Below are 19,111 nucleotides of genomic sequence, written 5' to 3'. Positions count from 1 at the left end.
GCCAGCATGGTACATGATTCTCTTTTTAAGGCTACCAAAGACGGTTGCATAACGATAGTCAATTTTACAGAATTTTCACATATGATTTGCTTAATCAAAATTCGCTCTAGTATTGTTTCTCAGGATAATTACTTTAGATTCGTTGAATTCAACTGGTCTAGTTAGGCATATACGTTCTGTTTCAAGTTAGTCCTTTTTCTCAGTGGTCTGTTACAAAACTTTGTACTATTTAAAAAAAATTGATCCCTATAGTATTTCTGCCATGCTAAAAAGATACTGAACATCGTAATCTTAAGTGTTCCATATTTCGGTGAATTTTTTTTTTTCAGAGATTAAAAAACATATAATGCGTCCTCGGGTAACTTACATAGTGCTTCTTTTCTAAGTATAGAAAGTGGAACTGAGTTAGTTCAACATTATTTCCCAATCTCCTTCGAATACAATGTACGATTTCCTTCAAGTTATTCGCGGTTTGGCCCGTAAAGCTTCAGTCAACCATCACTCGGGAGATAATCATTTCAAGGCGGCGTTTACAAATGTAAACAGGCGACCGACGCAGACATATCCGTCATCCTGTCTCGAGGTAAACGCTTTTCTTGCCCTCTCTTAGTTGTCTTTGTGTGTGCGTGTGTGTGTTTTATTTTCACATGTTCCATTAATCTCTCTCTCTCTCCCTCTCTTAGCTGTCCAACTTCTCCCCAGAGCGAATTATGTGACAGTCCATATATGTAACTTACTAATAAGACAGTAATTATAGAAAAGAATCAGTATAACTATATATTATTATTATTATTATTATTATTATTATTATTATTATTATTATTATTATTATTATTATTATTATTATGAACACACCTGCTGTTGTGGAAAAACTTTTCAACTCAAACGGAAGAAATAGCGCTTGCAAAGTGGGACACAATGCCTCTCACATAAAAAAAATCGGAAAAAAAAGTCACTGTTGAATTAGGCTTATGTCAACTGACAAGTGTTATGCCAGGGTCCAAATATTGGTAAACATTCAAAGTGAAGGATAAACAGGCGGTTCACTTTTCCTCATTTTATGGGACCACGATGTGCGAGACGTTTATTAGAGTCTCCTCTCCTGCTATGTGGGAAATGTCTTTTTTGCTTCTACTGTACAGAGTTGTTGTATGAAGCACCGAACAAATTGATAAGTATATTTAGCATAAGATATATACTGTGTATATATGTATATGTATATATATATATATATATATATATATATATATATATATATATATATATATACACACAGTATATGTATGCGTGTTGATCTATATGTGCATATGTATGTTTGTATCCTATATTCAGTATCAAAAAATTCTGGATGCCTCTGAACTTTATAAAACAATTTACATTAAGTGATTAATATATATAGTATATATATATACACACACATATTATATATATACTGTACATGTGTGTGTATACACTGTATACTGGATATAAAATTCAATAATTGAGAAACAATATTTTCTCGTCTCATAAGCATCAGCCACTAATTGCCAGAACTGTGAAATTGTGTACAGTAGTTAACTAAAACCTCTTCCACAGCAAGATCCCACAGAACTGTGAAATCGTGTACGTCTCACCATCGCAAATGTCAACTAACGTCACTTCCATTACAGGGATCGTTCTTCAGGCGAGCCTTACCTTGTCGTTTGTTGAGTGTGCTTGTGCATGTGATGTTGGTGAAGTATATTCGTTTGAATTTGGAAGTTTAAAGACAAACAGTTAAAATATTATAGGACGAGGAATATTAGAACTAGAGACATTAATGAAGACTGATTGCTTGTTACGTCGGCTCTTCAAGGGGTGTCGTCCAGGTAAGATTTAATTTTGTAATTTTGGACATAAATTCCTTTTACAGGCATGGGCTAGGCAGGGCTTGAAGGATTTAAAGCCAAGGTTAGTGTATGTCTTGAGTAAACCATTAATACTGGCCTGACAGCGAGGAGCTTCTGTTAAATTTACTTTTCTTTGGCATAGGCTACAGGGGGTCCATTTAAAGGATACCTCCCAATTGGTTACCACCTGTACCATTCATTGTGGACAGTACTAAAGGTTCTTTGCATCGTTTTAAAATGTCGCTTCTCATTTAACAAAATTCTGTTGAACTTCATGAAAGTTGGATAGTGACCTTCATGAAGGTCATCAGAATTTTGTTAAACGACTTTGATAATGACAGTACAGTACAGGAAATAATCTGGGTAAAACTGCAGACTACTACTTTGACCCGATTCCCATCAGCCACCGAGTGGAATATTTACCAACCACAGTCTGTTTATGCTGGTGTCTTATATATGGTTGTGATATTTGCTGTCTTTTGTATATGTTTTTACATTCATCCCCAAGGGGGTAGTACTTGAAAAAAAAGTGTCCATTTTACGTGTAAGCTGGTACAGCAGTTACTGAACTAGAGGGACGCAGGCATAGTCTACAGTTTTACCGCATCCTGATAAAGTCGAGCATCTCAGTTTTGCAAGTGAATTTTTGGTTTGCAGGAACTGATGTGCCACATATTAGAGTAGCCTAGCATGGTGGATTAGCCCATATGGAATAGAGTAGAAATGAAAAACCCTTGATTATAGTTTGATATATTTATTATTATTATTTCAAGCATACAACCCAGTTTCATTAAGAATAGGATTCACATAAGTAAATCTGCTTCAAAACTTAACAAACAACTTAAATATAACCGTTAGCTTCCATCCTGTAATAGAAATCACAAAAATTATAAAAATATTAAATTCTTAAAATGGACAACTGAAAAGTTAATGCTAATAAGTTTGTAAAATATGTTAATTATCTATACATGAAACGTGAAGAACTTGCAGAAAGTGCCACAACCTTCTTTTCACTTACGTGTGACTCTGAAGATGGAATATTGTAGCATGGCTGTGCTGTTGTTGCTGCTCCTTTGAGTTATTGAATAAAGTATTGGTCATCAATTACAAATGCACAAATTCCAGTGCAAAGTAATGTACATTTGGTATAATAATCCTAATCTAATGGAATGTAGAAGCAAAAGCTACTTCGATTAAACAACAAAGATGTAAACTACACAAATCTCATCTTTGGTGACAAACAAGATTTTATAACCAGTAAGTTTAAAGAGTCTTAAAATTTATTATTCTAAATCTTTTTAATTTTGCATTAATGATAGCACAGTACAAAAAATAATTCGTTTGTTATAGAAATATGATGATAATAGCACATAAGTCTAAGGTAAAAGACTGAAAACTGCAGTAGTATTTAAGGTAATCTACATAATAATTGCAATATAAAAATGTAATTTTAAAGTACTTTAGCAGTTGAATACAGCATGAATCACAAAAAAGTATCTAGTGAACCCAAACCTAAGCAATTCCAAATTACCTATTGCATTTATGTGATTTTAATTTGACTAGTAAACACCTCCTTTCGAACCAAATTAGAGATAAGTATTTTGTGAAAGCAATACTGTATTGTGATGTAGATTGCATTAAGTAGTTGTGTATTTAGAAAGCAGTCTAAATCTATGGCACTATTCACACTGTCTGTGAAAGATCAATTCAGTATGAAACATTATGTATGACGAGTGATAGGTATAAGTGGAATGTATTTTCTATAATGATCATTCATTGCAGTGATTTCAGCCCTTTTTCATGGCGTGGGCATATTAATGCTACTGAATTCACCTGTAGACAGATTCAAAGGAAATGTAAAATAAATGGAGGATCACCTCAGCATTTGAGAAGTGGAAAAAATACCACTTCACTGGTTTGCATTGAAATCAGCACCAAATCTTTACATACTGGTACTTTCATCACAGCAGAAAGAGAAACATGCTGAATGTTCTGTCAGAGAAACGGAAAATTAAGTACTGTAAAGCTGACTCCAAATAGTATTTAAGTAGTATATAGCCTAAATATCCTGACATTAGCCTGCACCATCAGTATGTTCGATATACAAAAAGTCAAAGATCATTTCCTCGTGTAAACAGCACATGAAATAGTTTCTCAAGTCATCTGTGCTACTAAGTTGGTCCAGTCATATTCTGCTTTAAGCGTTTTTCTGGTAAAGTTGTGTTACAAAGTGTGGACTTGATGTCCAGCAGTCTGTGCTGAAAGCAAGAGCAGTCCATTGTATTGCAAAACTAGGAAACTTTAGCTTTTTTTTTTTTCCCTAGATTACCAAAAAATACTAAAAATAATATATGTATTATTTTCCTTTGTAAAAATAGTCAGATAAATCTGTGATATCATTGTGATCATAAAAGTATTGAAGTGTAAGCTACTGTGCCAGAATAAGCTGTAGTCTATTTTTAACAAATACATGTACAGTACATTTCTATACTGTACTGTACGTAAACACAACCTTTAATTTAAAAAAAAAAACTGATCATTCTCATTCATTCTCACTAAACACATAATATATTGGTACAAAAGTGATCTTGACCCAGTTTTTTTTACTCTCTACAAAAAGAAAAAATTCCTCAATTCTCATTTTCTAACCAACTTAGTCATCATAGATATTACCCAGTTACAGCAGCATTACCACATAAATTAATACACAGTACATATATGTTATATACATGTTTATCACTTCAAAACCCATTCATTCTGACATAGTCATTAGTAAAAAAAAAAATATGAACAGGGGTTCTTTTTAAATTTGAAGTATCTATACATTAACCTCTTGCGGTGTCTCTTCATTTGAGATCCCAACGTATCCAATCTTCCTGGTAATGAAATCCCAGTAAGGCATAATTATACCTTTCATCTTTTTCCTCTGGAAGTATGCTACAGCTAATAGCATTGATGTTGTAAACACTAAGAAAAATGCCAGAACCCCAATAGTGACTGATGAGTGTCGAGCAATGTGCTCGCTGCTCTCCTTGCTGTATTGGTACGAACTGCCCAGGTCTGGAACGTGTTTCTTGACACTGTTCGGAGTCTTGCTTTCTGGGCAGCGAAGATCATGGACCTTTGGGTAGAAATTTACAAGGTTGAGTGGTTTTGTATAAAAGTTATGCATTTGAATTGAAGTGATTATGAAATTTGACTTGTTTAACTTGTTACTTAGCAGTTAAAAGCATGTATAGAAATAAAAAGTGTTAATCTGCTTATCTATAATAGAATTATCAAAATCAAAATTAGCTTCAAGTGTTATGGTTTAATTGCAATGAAGTCCATAGAAATTGTTCATCATGGCCAATATTTTGCTGTATTTTTCTGTAATATGAGAATCAAACATGAATCAGCCTAAAGCTACTTCCTTGCAGGCTACAGGACTGGCTGGTTCAGGAAATGCATTCATATACAGTAATAATAGGACTCACCTAAGTAAAAGCTTGGTGATGCATGCAACTATTCGAACTAGTTTAGTTTGAGGAAGCTAATATAAAACAGCTGTGACTTCTTCTTACACTTCAACAGCTAACAGCATATCTATGTTTTGCATAACCACAAAGGCAGAAGGTCATCTGTCATTCCCAACCTTTTTAGGACAAATCATTTTACTTTGATACTATCTGTTTTTGAGAGAATCCCACTTATTGGATAGCTGTGCAACTTCTGTCACAACTCAGCTTCCCATTATACTACAGTACGCATTAGAAATAAGCAAACTTTGTTACATAGCCCTTTGTCCGTTTTATTCCTGCCACTGTTAAATGCTGGAATTCTTTCTGCATCGATTTTTCCTTTACACTTGTAGTCCTCTGGCCTTTAGGAGATGGATCTCTTATTTTCTATAGGGTTAAGCACTCTTGCTTGTTTCTGCTGGGCCTGGACAATGCTTTTGGCTATCTAATCCAAGTACCATGCATGTGTCATATTGTCATGAATAGTTTTAGTGTCTAGAGGGTGTACACAAAATACCTTTCTACCAAAGGGACTTTTCCAAGGTTCATCAGTGACTTACCTGGCCATTTTCAAGTTTCCTCACATAAAACGCAAACTGCAAATGGCGAAATTTAGATATAACCATAATTCTTAGTTTAGTTCAGTCAATAATGGGGAATTATCAAAGAAATTATGACAATACAAACTAAGTAACCGTGAGAAACAAACTATGTTAAGATAATTATTTGGTACCTTTTTAGGTTTTGCTGTGCCCTGTTAAGAAAATTATAAATAGGTTAAAATTATTTTTGGAAAGCAAAAGCTCCGAATAATGAAACACATTTATAATGACTGGTATGGTTTAAGACCAATCCTAAGTATGTAATTTTTGAAGAGATTTTTTAAAAGGTAGCAGTACCATCATATCTGTTACAGTTAATAGCTGGTACTTGAATATACTGTACTGTATATTTAACCTACACAACTAAATGTTACGTAGTTCTTACTAATTGGACAATTGTGACAATTTCATAAGTGTTGAAAGATTTTACTAAAGAAATTTTGTAACTGAAAAAGGTAATTAAAAAACCACACCCCAAGTTCATACATGGAAAATGGAATTTGATTTTTTAAGTCTTTTAATCTGTGGTTGCACAATTTGTGACTGACACCATGGACTTTACTGTGTCAAATATACAGTATACTGTACTTAGAATTACTGTAGATATTTTATAGTACTGTAGTTACACTACTGAAGAAATAGCTCTGATTCTTTTTTCATTAATAATAGAGCTGAAAGTATACCATTTCAAAAGTTTAGAGTTTTAAGGTTAGATCGAAACATTCATTTGATAAATTTGATGAAAAAATATCACAGATGTAAGGTTTATGCCGAGCAAGAAACAAAAGAAAATCAGGTACTGTAAGAAACTTACCTCCGTGAATGTAAGGCCCACATTCTCCTGCGGATATCCGTCAATACAGTCAAAATCTTCCCACTGCATAACATCCACTTTGGTTGATTTGAGCCAGTGATAGAAGTCGTATGCTCGACAGTCACAGTTGAAAGGATTGTCACTCAATTTCACCTGGAGTTTTGGATTGCTCTTGGTGAAGTTGTCCAACTTTGACATAGCTGGTTTGGACAACCTTTTTTCATTTGCAATGAAAACAGATGAATAACTAGGTTAGCTTTATGAAGTGAAAGAATTTGCAAATGATAGCTCATCTTCGTAAAGGCTATATGGCATAAAACTTCATTTTTAATTTCAGTTATTCTTTAATGTGATTTTCAGTTCTGGTAAGAAAATTCTTTTAAAGAACAGCTAGGGAAGTAAATAGGATTGGTTGTCTAATCTATAGCGTATATGACCATGTATCTCTTGTCATTCATTATCTTTATACATTTTTAAAGGCATTATCTCAGAACAGTAATTTAATCAGAATATACTACTAAGATAGCAAGTATCCTAAAGTAAAACACTAAGAAAACTATTAAAATTGACAATGAAAGGTAAATTTTTTAGGAAAATGGATGTGATTTTCTGATTAGTTACAAGTTGGGAGTGAACCCAGATTTAATAAACATAAAAGCTCTTATCTAATTGGGGCCTGAGGAGAGTTGTGTACCACCTCCTGAGCCCAAGATTCAAAACTGTTTTTCAGCGTTTGTCATTTGTATTCAACTTTTGATTTGAAGATTCCCATTACATATGAATTCTCCATTAACCGAATGTGCTTAAGCTTGCAATTTTATCTGCTAAGATTTGGTAATGACAGCACTTGAGTATACTTGAAGTATTTCATTGTGGCAAATGTTTCTTTTGGGTTGGTAAATAATTATCTCAGAAGTATATTGAAGCAGGGCTATAGGAAGGGTAAGAATTTAAAGGAAGTGATGTGTAGATAGAGCAAAGGGTTATGCATACATACATGTGCAGTTGTGATAGAGGGGAGTACTCGCTAACATGGCTCCCCAACTTGAATACAGGTAATCAGAGAGTAAACAATAAAAAAAGCAAATATTTTGTGGGTAGTAGTTGGAAAAAAAGCTTTTAATCACAGAAAGAGATGACTGAGGAAAAAACATTGCGACCAAATCGAATGGAAAGAGACTAGTTGGATTTTCTCCCATGAAAATCAAGAACAAATATGAGTAGTTTCTAGTTAGACAGTGGTTCATACTTGGTACGAATATTGGACATGTCTGTGTTGTTATTTTACCTTGAAATCATATTCCTTTCAAGATCAATGTAACGTAGGTTGGGAAGGCAGTCAATACGAAAATCAAGGTCTTTCAGCCTGTTGTCACCCAGAAGTAGCTGTTCTAGGTCTGGCAGCTGACAGAAAACCTTCTCATTATTGCCGATGGACCAAATCTCATTCTGTTCAAGATGTAGAACTTTCAGACACCTAAAGAAATAAAAAAGTAATTTAGCAGAGTGAGTAGTGGACAGAAATATTAAAGAAAACAAACACTTTCTTGATTTTAGCTACTTTATCAGAATGAGAAGAGCATATGCAGATACTATATTAGATTTTAATCAGCTTTTTAATGAGGAATGAAGATTAATTTTAGAAAATATAAACAAATACAAGTTCAGATAGGTTTTAGGAATTTAATTAGGCCTACCGTAAACATAAATGTGGGTATACTTTAAAAAGAACAACTGCCGATTAATACATCACTGTTAGGGCTCCACTCTTAACTACTGATGTTGTATGATAATTTAATAGGAAAAATAGTAGAAACGCATAGACTTAATTACATTGAAATTCAACTTCATGAAAGTAGAGCAGAAACATTGACTTAATTACATTGAAATTCAGCTTCATGAAATTAGAGCAGAAACATTTGTGAGTTAAAATGCAAACTTTTCAACTTAAACGTTCAACGTAAAAGCCTCTGCAGCCATATTTCAGCAAAACAGTACTGATTCACGCCGCATGATACTGTAAAGAAGGGACAATTTGTGCCACTTACTCCAAGTCACTTTCATAAAAAATGTCTTCAAGGTTCAGCAGGTATTCAGAAGCATTGACTTTTTCGGTAAAGGCATTCGTCAGATGTAGTCGCTCAAGGTTTTCAAAATTGCTGAAGATCCTGGGCCTTGCCTTTTCTTCGGTTATGTCCATGTCGTTGTGGTTTAGAATTAATGTCCTCACATTGTACACCTGGAAATATAGTATTGTATCACAAGATATTAGTTAACAGTCTATACAATGTAGTAACAACAGGGAACTGGCTTATCGAAAGAATATAGAGTACAGGGGACAAGAATGAAGAGAGATTTTTCTCTGAACAAACCTCTCATATTTGATTTGGTTGGTACACTATACAGTACACTGTATTGTTGCCCAACAGACTTACCATGTACTATGCATTGTTATTTGCCAAAGTACAGTGTATATTTTGTGTGCCATATTGTAGAGGAAGCCATGACAGTAGAATGCTTATCTGAAAAGGCTTCCAATACATAATTTTTTTATTCTGTAAGTTGACACTGTAATTCACTTACACATGATATATATTATTTTTAATGTAAACTTCATCTCTTTAGCAGGTTTGAAACAGCACTGCAGGTTGCACTGCGAAAGGAAACATCTCTCCAAATGGAGGTTAGTGTCATATGCAGTATTTTCTTAACCATAGTCAGTCCTAAACATACTTTCATTGAAAGTTTTCTCATATGTAGATGACATTGTGCATCACGTTTTGAAGTGTTATGAATTCATTTCTGATTTTGCAAGTTCAGCGTTTATTTTGTCACTCTACATGCCAACTTTTTCTAATTTCTTAAACAGTGCTGTTTATAGTGTGTTTGTAAACTTTTCCGTTTTATTAGGACATAAGATTATTGTCACATCCCAGTATGATACTGTTAACAAGTGTCATTAGTGGACGAAATATTTGAAAAGACTAGTAGTACAGCACTCTACACTATAATACTGGGGTTTTACAACACTTAAGAGTAGTTTATTTACTGCATTGATGTTACTCTGTCTGTATCATGTACAGTTTATTAAGTTAATATGTAATGAAATTGATTGTTACTTGCCACATTAGGGCCTCACCATTTTATGTTGGTGACCTATAGTAATCACTGCACGTAGGGGTTACCTCTAACAGTGGGTCGTTTATGGTACATTGCAGATAGCATTAAAGGTAATTTGCAGTTCCTTTGGCCCCAGCTGCATTACTTTTCACCTTTGTTTTTCAGCCATTCTTCTTGGTCTCATGCTACATAGCTGTTTCACTTCTTTATCTCTATGTGGCTCCAGTTTTCATGTGTTGTAATCACTCTGTCCAACTATTTGTCAGCCCATCATCTATCCACAAATTTGTTAATTCTCCTAAAACTTTGCTAGGAATGTAGTATACAGTACATTGTCCCACCTTGAATCCAGACTACTTTTGACCTTGATCTGAAATCATTTGGTCAAATCAGGGTCACACACTGAGGTGTTAAAGATTTCTTACCCAGGCATAACTATGCAAGGATGCTACAAGCTGAGCTTTTTGCTATCTGGACGTTTTCTGTTTTGTATAAATAATAACAGATGCCTTTATCATTTATGGCATGTGCTTATGTTTTGTCCTCATTGTAATTTTTTGTTTTCAAGTTCTTTGTCGCTCTTTGGTGTCCCAAGTACCTTTTCTTATCATTCACCAGTAACTTTGTTATTCTAGTCAAAGTCTGGGTAAGAATGAAGCCAGGTGGTGGTACCTACTGTTTGAAACATAGCAGTACCCCCAAAGGCAACATGATGATGTTGGTTTAATTTAACAAAGGATATTAGATGTATTGCGTGGTGGAACGGGGAGATATCTACGATGTAATGGAAAACATCGATAATGTGACAGAAACCAGAGACCCAAAATCCTTCCGGACGAAACAGAAGTACGCATTCATTGAATTCATCAAGATGGAATTCCAGAGGAGGAACGGACTTCACTAAAGTGTATTAACTGTATAGTTCTTGGGGAAACTGAGACTTTACTTTGGTACTATATTGATCCTGGAAGATTCTGGCAGAAGGAAAAAAGCTCATGTGTTGTTATTTAGTATACATTTCAGTATCCTAAACATTCCATTTTAACATGACCAAGAAAGACCTTTTTGGGGCCTCTGCCTAGTTTGATGTGTAAAATTAGAGCAAGCACAAGGTTCCAAATACATAGTTTTGTCATGAGCTGTTGCTTCTTTCTGTCTGAAAAATCTGGATATTGACAACAAAGTGGAACCTTTTTTTGCAATATGTTGAATTTGCAATCCTCAAAACTGTCATTTAATTTTTCATGTAAAAGCAAAAAAAAGTATGATCAAGTGTATGTTTTGTTCTCATTAAATTTTCATGTCATCAATTTTTTATGAAAAAAAATGCTACACTCACCTTATGAAATGTCTTTCCTTGAACAAAACGAATATGGTTGTTGGACATATCTATTGTCTCCAGATTCTCATACTCCTTGAAGTTATCCAAAATATTAGCTGGCAGTGTTTCAATTGTATTTCCAGTGAAGATTAGCACTTCAGTACTGAAAAAAGATAATATAGGAGTTATTGGTTTATATGTATCCCAGCTAGCTATTGTTGTACACTGATATGGTTTATCATTATTATTATTATTATTATTATTATTATTATTATTATTATTATTCAGAAGATGAACACTATTCATAATGAACGAGCCCACAGAGGCCATCGACTTGAAATTCAAGCTTCCAAAGAATACTGTATTTTTATAGTACAGGTACTGTATTTCATAGGCACATATTAGAATATGTTTTCAAATTACCCACTATATGTTGGTCTCATAATTACTTGTCAGGAACTATTTTATACTACAATATATATATGATGAAAATGCCTAACAAGAGTGAATTAATTCACAAGCATTAATACATCTTCATGCCACTTACTGCTCGGGCAAAAACGTCAGCATCTCAGCCGAAGTGAACCCTGTGTTAGTGCAGTTGACGGTAAACTTCTTTTCCTTGAAACTGTCGTAGATCGAGAAGGCCATCCCGCAGTGGCATCGCTTTTTGAAGGCGTCAGGGCAGCCTGTCTCATCAAGTAGGGCTTCACAGGCGGCAAGAAGCAGTGCCACTGAGATTACCAAGAATTTTATCATCTGGAATGAACAAGAAGCTATACCAAGGGCCGGTAACAACAGCAGGTGTGAAAAGAAAATCAGCCTAACATGGTGAATACTAGCATTTTTATGTAATCCTTCAAGTGAGGGTGGGGTATCTACGTCCCGTAGAAGTTAGCCCTAGAAATCACTGTGAGCATTCAAAAGAAAATGCTCTTATCATTTGGAAAGACAGCTTCTACACAGAAGGATCATCAGCAACACATCAAGTCCCTTACACACCCGTGGCATATTATAGATATACATGTAGATATAGTATATATATACAGTATATGTACAATATATATATACATAATGTATGTATGTATACACGTAATATATATATGTGTATGTATATGTACATTTATGCACTGTACATATAAAATATGCTAGTTGATAATAAGAAGGAAAGAGGCAAAATAATTCCAAAGCACAGCAGTGAAGGGAAAGAAACTACTTTTAAAAATTGGAATTTGTGTTCGTATTGACGTTGAAGAACATTACCTACTTAACTTATGTTTACATGTTTTTTTTTATTTTAAATTACCAGCCAAGTATTTTTTTACTATATCCTTTATATCAAGATAGGAAGGTGTTAGTGCATATTTAAGCCATATTTGTAAGTTTACACTATATTTATTGGGGAGAACATTTAGGTGACACTCGGTGGTATGCTTGCTTAATTTTTACGGTTAGGTCTAGTTCAGCGAGAACTCTCTCTCTCTCTCTCTCTCTCTCTCTCTCTCTCTCTCTCTCTCTCTCTCTCTCTCTCTCTCTCTCTACAAAGAAAATTTTCTTTTACGCAAGGTTTGCTTCGGGGAAAACACTGCCAGTCGCGGGTATATTTTTTTAAATCAATCAATATGCATACATGAAAACGCCACATTTTCAGTTTCAATCTTGAAATGACAGAAGAAATTTTGAATAGTTTGAAGTTTCGTAAAGCAAATCTAGACTAAAATAATGGCGATTCTCTCAACTCAAAATACAAACGTAACTTCACAAAGCGGATGTGGTTGTCGACTAAATGCGTATCGAGTGACGAGAGACAAGTAGAAATAGGATGGAGGAATTCCGCTCACGGATCGACGATTTGCCCCCTCTCTCTCTCTCTCTCTCTCTCTCTCTCTCTCTCTCTCTCTCTCTCTCTCTCTCTCTCTCTCTCTCTCAAGAATAGTTAAGAAGGAAAAAGTTGAAGACGTCAGTTTTAAATGTTCGATCATTTGTTTTACCATTTGTATGTACAGTAAACTTAGCGTTTCCGGTTAGGCGCACTGCCTATTTTTAGATACAAAGAATATTTTGAAGAATATGCCTTAATAAACAGTCAGCTGTACCTAACAACTCCTGTAATCGCAAAGCCAAAAATATGAGTGAGTTCTTGTAATGCAATATCACAATTTCTGTTTGGGCACGTAATTAATATTCGTTGTAGTCTCACTAGAATTAGGCCGATGCTTCGTGTAATTTGTGCGTCATTAGACAAATCAGTTTTTTTCTTGCGCTCATTGTACGTTTTCCAACATGGGGCTGACATTTCTCACTGACATTTCTCGGTTCAGTAAATCACCTTTGTGTTTACTATCACTTTGATTCAAAACAAGCTTGTACACATCATTGAACTAATGTAATTCCTCCCGTTCCCTCACATAGACTTGCAAATTTTCATATGTGACAGCTCCGCGTGGACTTGGTAACTTGTTTAGGTGTGAAGCAAGGTTTTGCCATGTCTAGTTTATTGGTTAACGTGCTTAGAAGTCATTTTAACTGGAAGACAAACTTTTTGTAAACTCCTCTGGTCTATTTGCGACTTTTAGACCGACCCTTTATTATGTTTTATTTTACGGGCGTCACACTGATTATGAACTGACACGAAAGATAAACAAAACTCTTTATCGTGATTCGAAATACTTACGACATAATGATTTCAGTTACTCAAGGAAAGATTGATATTCTTTGGTTTTAAATGACTGCAAAGGTATTCTGAGATTTGTCCTTGAATTGAAGACGGAAATTAGACCAATACAAAGTTACAGTGGGAAGTAACCTGTTGCAAGGAAATTATTATTATTTTAAAATTAAAAGACAGTGTAGCTGGAGCCTATAAAGGGACATTTAATGCTACCTGCAGTTGCCCTCTGTGTGTGTGAACCGCTATTCAATATCTATTTCGAAACTTCCAAAGGTTATTTTGAGAACTTTGTTACGTGAGACTGAGAATCATTTACATAGTGTGATTGTGAGTTGTTCCTAAGAATTAGTCTAATCGGTCTTTGACGAGTTTCATGTCTAATACTCGAATCTTTCCATGGCAAATTTTAATGATTTTGGCAGGTTGTGGAAAGTTAATTTTAATGTATTTATAACTCCAGTAGACTGTGTTAGTGTTTTCGTTAAAATTAAAAGCTGTATTTTTTCTCAATAAGTCCAGTGGTGGATTACTGGGAAGATTGCTGCCATCAAACAACTTTCAATTTCCCCCTCAGAAGGTCTTTAAAGTTAGTGTCTGTTACATACGCCTTAAAATTAAAATCTTATTTATGAAAACTTAATGTGTGAAAAGTTTGTAACTTCATAGACCATCATGCGGAAGGCTTTCTGAACTGACCGTTCAGCGAGTGTAGGTTGAGACTGAAGCCTTTCTTGGTATTCATTCCAGATTGCAGTTTCCTGGACCTAGAGGCAAAATAATCATTTCCCCAAAAAAGGACAGGAACGCACTGATATCCTACTCGGCACGTCTGCGCTCCTGTTGTAATGGTTGACGAGACTGCCAAGCTGTTCTACACTGGAAACCAATGTGAGTCTATTTTCGTAGTTTCTGCGCACCAGAGCTTTCATATTTTAACCCCAGGACAAACGGACCCATTTGTCAAGGTCAGCGTTTATTTATTTTGTGATTTAAGTCGTCTTTATCGAACATACGAGACTGTGGTAGATTTGGTCACTTATTGAAGTGATTGAACGCCGTTTTAAATTTTTGGAATGGTTTTGGTTTTAGTATGAATAAATGCTCCCTCACATTCTTCTTCTTCTTCTTCTTCTTCTTCTTCTTCTTCTTCTTCTTCTTCTTCTTCTTCTTATTATTATTATTATTATTATTATTATTATTATTATTATTATTATTATTATTATTATGAAGAGGAGTAGACTCTCTTTTAAACAGGTCTTATTAAAAAGGATGGCTGTATTATGCGAATTTATCTTATAAGTGTCTTTTCTATTTTCCTTATGATTCGCTTTTCGGGCTCAGCGATGTTAGTCAGCAACTGGCCGATATTCATATTGAAAAAAGGATAGTGTGTGGAAAGCGGGAGGTCATTTATTGAAATATTCAATCAGAAATCCTTCGTCGGCTGGATTCAGGTTCTATTTCAGGTATATACCGTCGACATGTTTCGACCAGCTCGTTGGTCATCCTCCGGACGTGTTTCTCCAGATCATCTTCAACCAGTATAAGAAAATTCGCATAATACAGCCATCCTTTTTAATAATAATAATAATAATAATAATAATAATAATAATAATAATAATAATATTAATAATAATATTATTATTATTATTATATATTCAAAATTCAAAGGTACACATACATGTGTGTTCTTTGTTTACATGTGTTTATAATTCTCTCTCTCTCTCTCTGTGTGTGTGTGTGTGTGTGTGTGTGTGTGTGTGTGTGTGTGCGTGTGTGTATGTGTGAGATCAGCTAAATAACTGAAGGCAGTTGCATCATTATAATTCACTCACTGATGTTTTGAAATACAACTTGCGTTTGCAACGTGAAAACAGAGAGAGAGAGAGAGAGAGAGAGAGAGAGAGAGAGAGAGAGAGAGAGATGAATATCGAATGATGGAGTCGTTAAAAGATAACCTTATTGTTAGTCTTCGCCAACAAACTATTATTATTAGTAGTAGTAATAGTAGTAGTAGTAGTAGTACTAGTAGAAGTACCGAATGAAAACGCTGATGATCTTTAAAGGGTTGAGCGACCTTTCGCTCCTTATCTCTGCAACCTTTATGAGAGGAAGCGAAGAAACGGATAGAGACGCTAGACCATCACCATGGTCTAAGAAAGACCTTGCGCTAGAGCTAGACCCTAAATCCCTATCGTCAGCTTAATGCCGGGTGGGAGAAGACTGGCCACCTAGACACTTTCTCTCTCGTTAACGTTATTGAAAGCAGATTTACTGTTCCGAGTTACTGTAATCGTTATTTTCATGTTGTTGCTTGTAACGATGCTTTTGAAAGCTATAAGCAATCATGGGAATGTTTTATTTTACTGAGTGTTCAATGTCAGCTTGTGCTTCTAGTCTCTTAAAGGCGTTTGCTAAAAAAAAATATTGGAGTTATTTTTTATAATTTACGCGCTGACCGTTCATTTTTTATAAGGAAATGTTATGTGCAATCATTTGTAATTCCTAGGAAACATTGCATCTAACTTCATTTCAGTTTTACACGAATGAAATACCAGTATTGGTTTGACCGAGCCGTTCTCGTCAGTGAGTACCCCGAGGTGGGTCCTTGAATACTTTAAAGGTTAAGTGTATGATCATTTCATAATGTGAGCGAGCATAGACTTCCACTCATTCGTTTGTCACCATGAAGTGGCCTTTAAATGCGAGCATTAATAATGTTAGGATGATGAAAGCCAGGCCAGACCAGGCCATGAGATAGTGATGCTTCATTGTATCACGAGACCGTCACGATTTAGAGAAACCAGTTAATATCTGTAATTAAAAGAAGGGCGGGTTGATAAATTTGCACTAAAATGCGAACGTAACAATGTGGTGACCATTACAGCCAGTCCAGGCCATGATGCCCTCACAGTGTAACACAAACAAGACCGTCAGGTTTAGAGAAACCAGTGTACGAAAGGACTAGGTAATAAACTTGCACTAGGCCTATAATCACTTTAAAAATTCGCAATGAAACTGCACCTTTTAACCGAAAAATAAAAACGCAACTTCGTTTCCAAAGGATGTGGGCTTCAACTCCCTGAGAACTCATCTCCCCCAGAGGAAGTCTGGAATATATTTTGGGCTAAGTCTTTCTCCCTCCTAACGGGAGTGACTTCATGCCATCAGACGGACAGGTGTTGCCGTCCAGAGACCGTCCCTTAACAATGATTATCCGCATTCAGACATTGCGCCTGCTGAAGAATAGTCAAAATTGATTAATCAAGTTCCCAGATTAAAAGTATAAGTATATAGAATGATTATTAAGGAAAGAGTACGAGATATCTTAGATAATATCTTGGAAGAAGTGGAAAAAGGTTAATTGGCAACTCATTCTATGTTACAAATATTTCGTCTGGATTTCAAACGTTAAAGTCCTTCAGAAGATGCTCTTATTAGGCTCACCTGGATAGCCAGGTAAGCTTTAGCTTGTTGCAGGTACTTTCACTCGAAGACTATAATATATGACTTAAATATTACGATACTGGCTCATGATGAAACGACTTTTGTTAAAGTCTTAACTTGTGGTTATTGTTTCGTTGTCCCACAAAGTTTCGCCAACAGGTGAGACGTATGAAGTAAAACAATTCTTCCACAAACACCGAGGGAGATTCTCTTGATATAAATTCTGTTCTGCGTTGGATTTCGAAACATTCACTGTATTAGATAACAACTGAAATCTCTCTCTGCATCCAGGATTCTAGTCACTGTTGTTTAGAGGTCTTTTACTTCATTTTCCAGAACTGTAATCCTTAGAATTTTTTTTTTGTTAGACCCTGTATGGGCTTCGATGCTTGTCACACACGCCCTTCATCTCTTCGGGGTGATTTAGGCACGATTTTTCTTTTCGAACAGGAAAAACATCAGTTAAGTCTTTAGATCGTTGGGGGTTCTGATTGCCAAGGGAAGGTCCCTCCCACTGCGAATTTAGGAGCGGATGGCAAAACACCTGACTTTTCGTGATGAGTCAGGCTGGAACCGTGGTTCACCTGTAAAAATTAACTCTTCCAAGTCGAGACTTCAGTGTACATCTGTAATACAACACTCTCTCGTTTTCAGAGACGTTTGCACTCAAACTCTCATCTTATAAGATGCAATGAATTCTATAAAATGTAATGAATTCTTACCATTGCGTCCCATGTACGGCAGCTGTCTAGAAATCCGTGTGTATTGTCCACCCCACGCACTTAACTCTCAATGGGATACTGAAGCCCGTTCTGTTTGGTAGTGGTACCTGATACTGTATGGGGTCACCCGTTTTCTATAAGGTTGTAGAAAATGGAGTGCCACCGTGAAAGATGAAAGTTGAATCGCAGAAATGTGTAACATTACGAAGCTATGAGAATTGCCTGGAAAAGATCGTATTCCACTTACTATTGTGGTGACGCGTGAAGCACGTGTTAATATCGACTTTGAATATGTTTAAATAGAGTTTGAATAGGTTTAAATATATTATTTTAAAGAAGCGCACCGAGTTTGAGTAGGTTTAAATATATTATGTAGATCTAAAGAAGCGCACCGAATTTAATCATCGTGAGGACGACTGTAAAACCAGATTATTGTAATATTAGACCCTTAGGTTTTCAACCAACTTTCTAATATTACAGGTGTGATCGAGTGTCGTTCTTACAGTTGTATAATAATAATAATAATAATAATAATAATAATAATAACGAAACAATTTAGCAATTAGGATACCTTTTGCTTTACTACTGCTTGTCACTTATTGTTCACTCGAAGAATTCATATTTTGTTGTAGGGAGAATTGTTTGATGTTCTTCTACCCTTCAACTGACCTGTGCCCTGTCTCCTGTATTTCCTTCCACTCTTTTTCTTTCCTATCGTATCGTAGATTTCCTTGTTGATTCCATTATTCCATTTCATCTGTACCAGTAGACTTGATAAAAATGTTTTGACATTATAATAGTACCGTCAGGACTAAGTAGTAGATCCCATTGTAATTTTGAAGAAATGGGGCAGCTTGCAGAAATGATTAAATAATCATTTTTATATTAGTCATTAAATGTTGGGGATAGGAGAGGCCGTTCTGCAGTACAGTGGTGAAAGTGTGATTGAATGGCTGACAAGAGCGTGTAAGGTGTATTTGGATGAGGGAAAGATTCCAAAATAATGGATGGGAAGAGCGATTGTTCTGTTTTTGATAAGTGTAAAG

At 35.3% G+C, this 19,111-nt stretch overlaps 1 protein-coding gene and 1 long non-coding RNA gene across 7 annotated transcripts in view; one reads left to right on the top strand and one right to left on the bottom strand.

Annotated features, from left to right (window-relative positions):
- Window positions 1–1,568: 1,568 nt before the first annotated feature.
- Window positions 1,569–19,111, top strand: part of LOC136834205 (uncharacterized) — a 22,214-nt gene continuing 4,671 nt past the window's right edge. Inside the window, exons 1-3 of one of the 6 annotated variants that reach the window (XR_010851679.1) lie at window positions 1,575–1,847; window positions 9,413–9,467; window positions 14,644–14,784. This is a non-coding gene — a long non-coding RNA (uncharacterized lncRNA). Of the gene's footprint in view, window positions 1,848–9,409; window positions 9,468–14,643; window positions 14,785–16,802; window positions 17,356–19,111 lie in introns of those variants that run through there. The other 5 variants (XR_010851678.1, XR_010851682.1, XR_010851681.1 and 2 more) reach the window with 5 other exon arrangements.
- On the bottom strand, window positions 2,607–18,337 carry LOC136834203 (phospholipase A2 inhibitor). Its single transcript, XM_067096494.1, has 7 exons — window positions 18,066–18,337; window positions 11,773–11,984; window positions 11,244–11,388; window positions 8,833–9,023; window positions 8,073–8,261; window positions 6,785–6,998; window positions 2,607–4,989 (listed from the first exon to the last, which is right to left on the bottom strand). The coding sequence occupies exons 1-7, from the start codon at window positions 18,066–18,068 to the stop codon at window positions 4,687–4,689; spliced, it is 1,257 nt and encodes a 418-aa protein (XP_066952595.1). The 5' UTR covers window positions 18,069–18,337; the 3' UTR covers window positions 2,607–4,686.

This window comes from Macrobrachium rosenbergii, chromosome 53 (genome assembly GCF_040412425.1).
Source record: "Macrobrachium rosenbergii isolate ZJJX-2024 chromosome 53, ASM4041242v1, whole genome shotgun sequence".
Lineage (NCBI taxonomy): Eukaryota > Metazoa > Arthropoda > Malacostraca > Decapoda > Palaemonidae > Macrobrachium > Macrobrachium rosenbergii.
The sequence above is the reverse complement of the archived record's forward strand: the minus strand, read 5'-3'. Positions and strand labels throughout refer to the sequence as shown.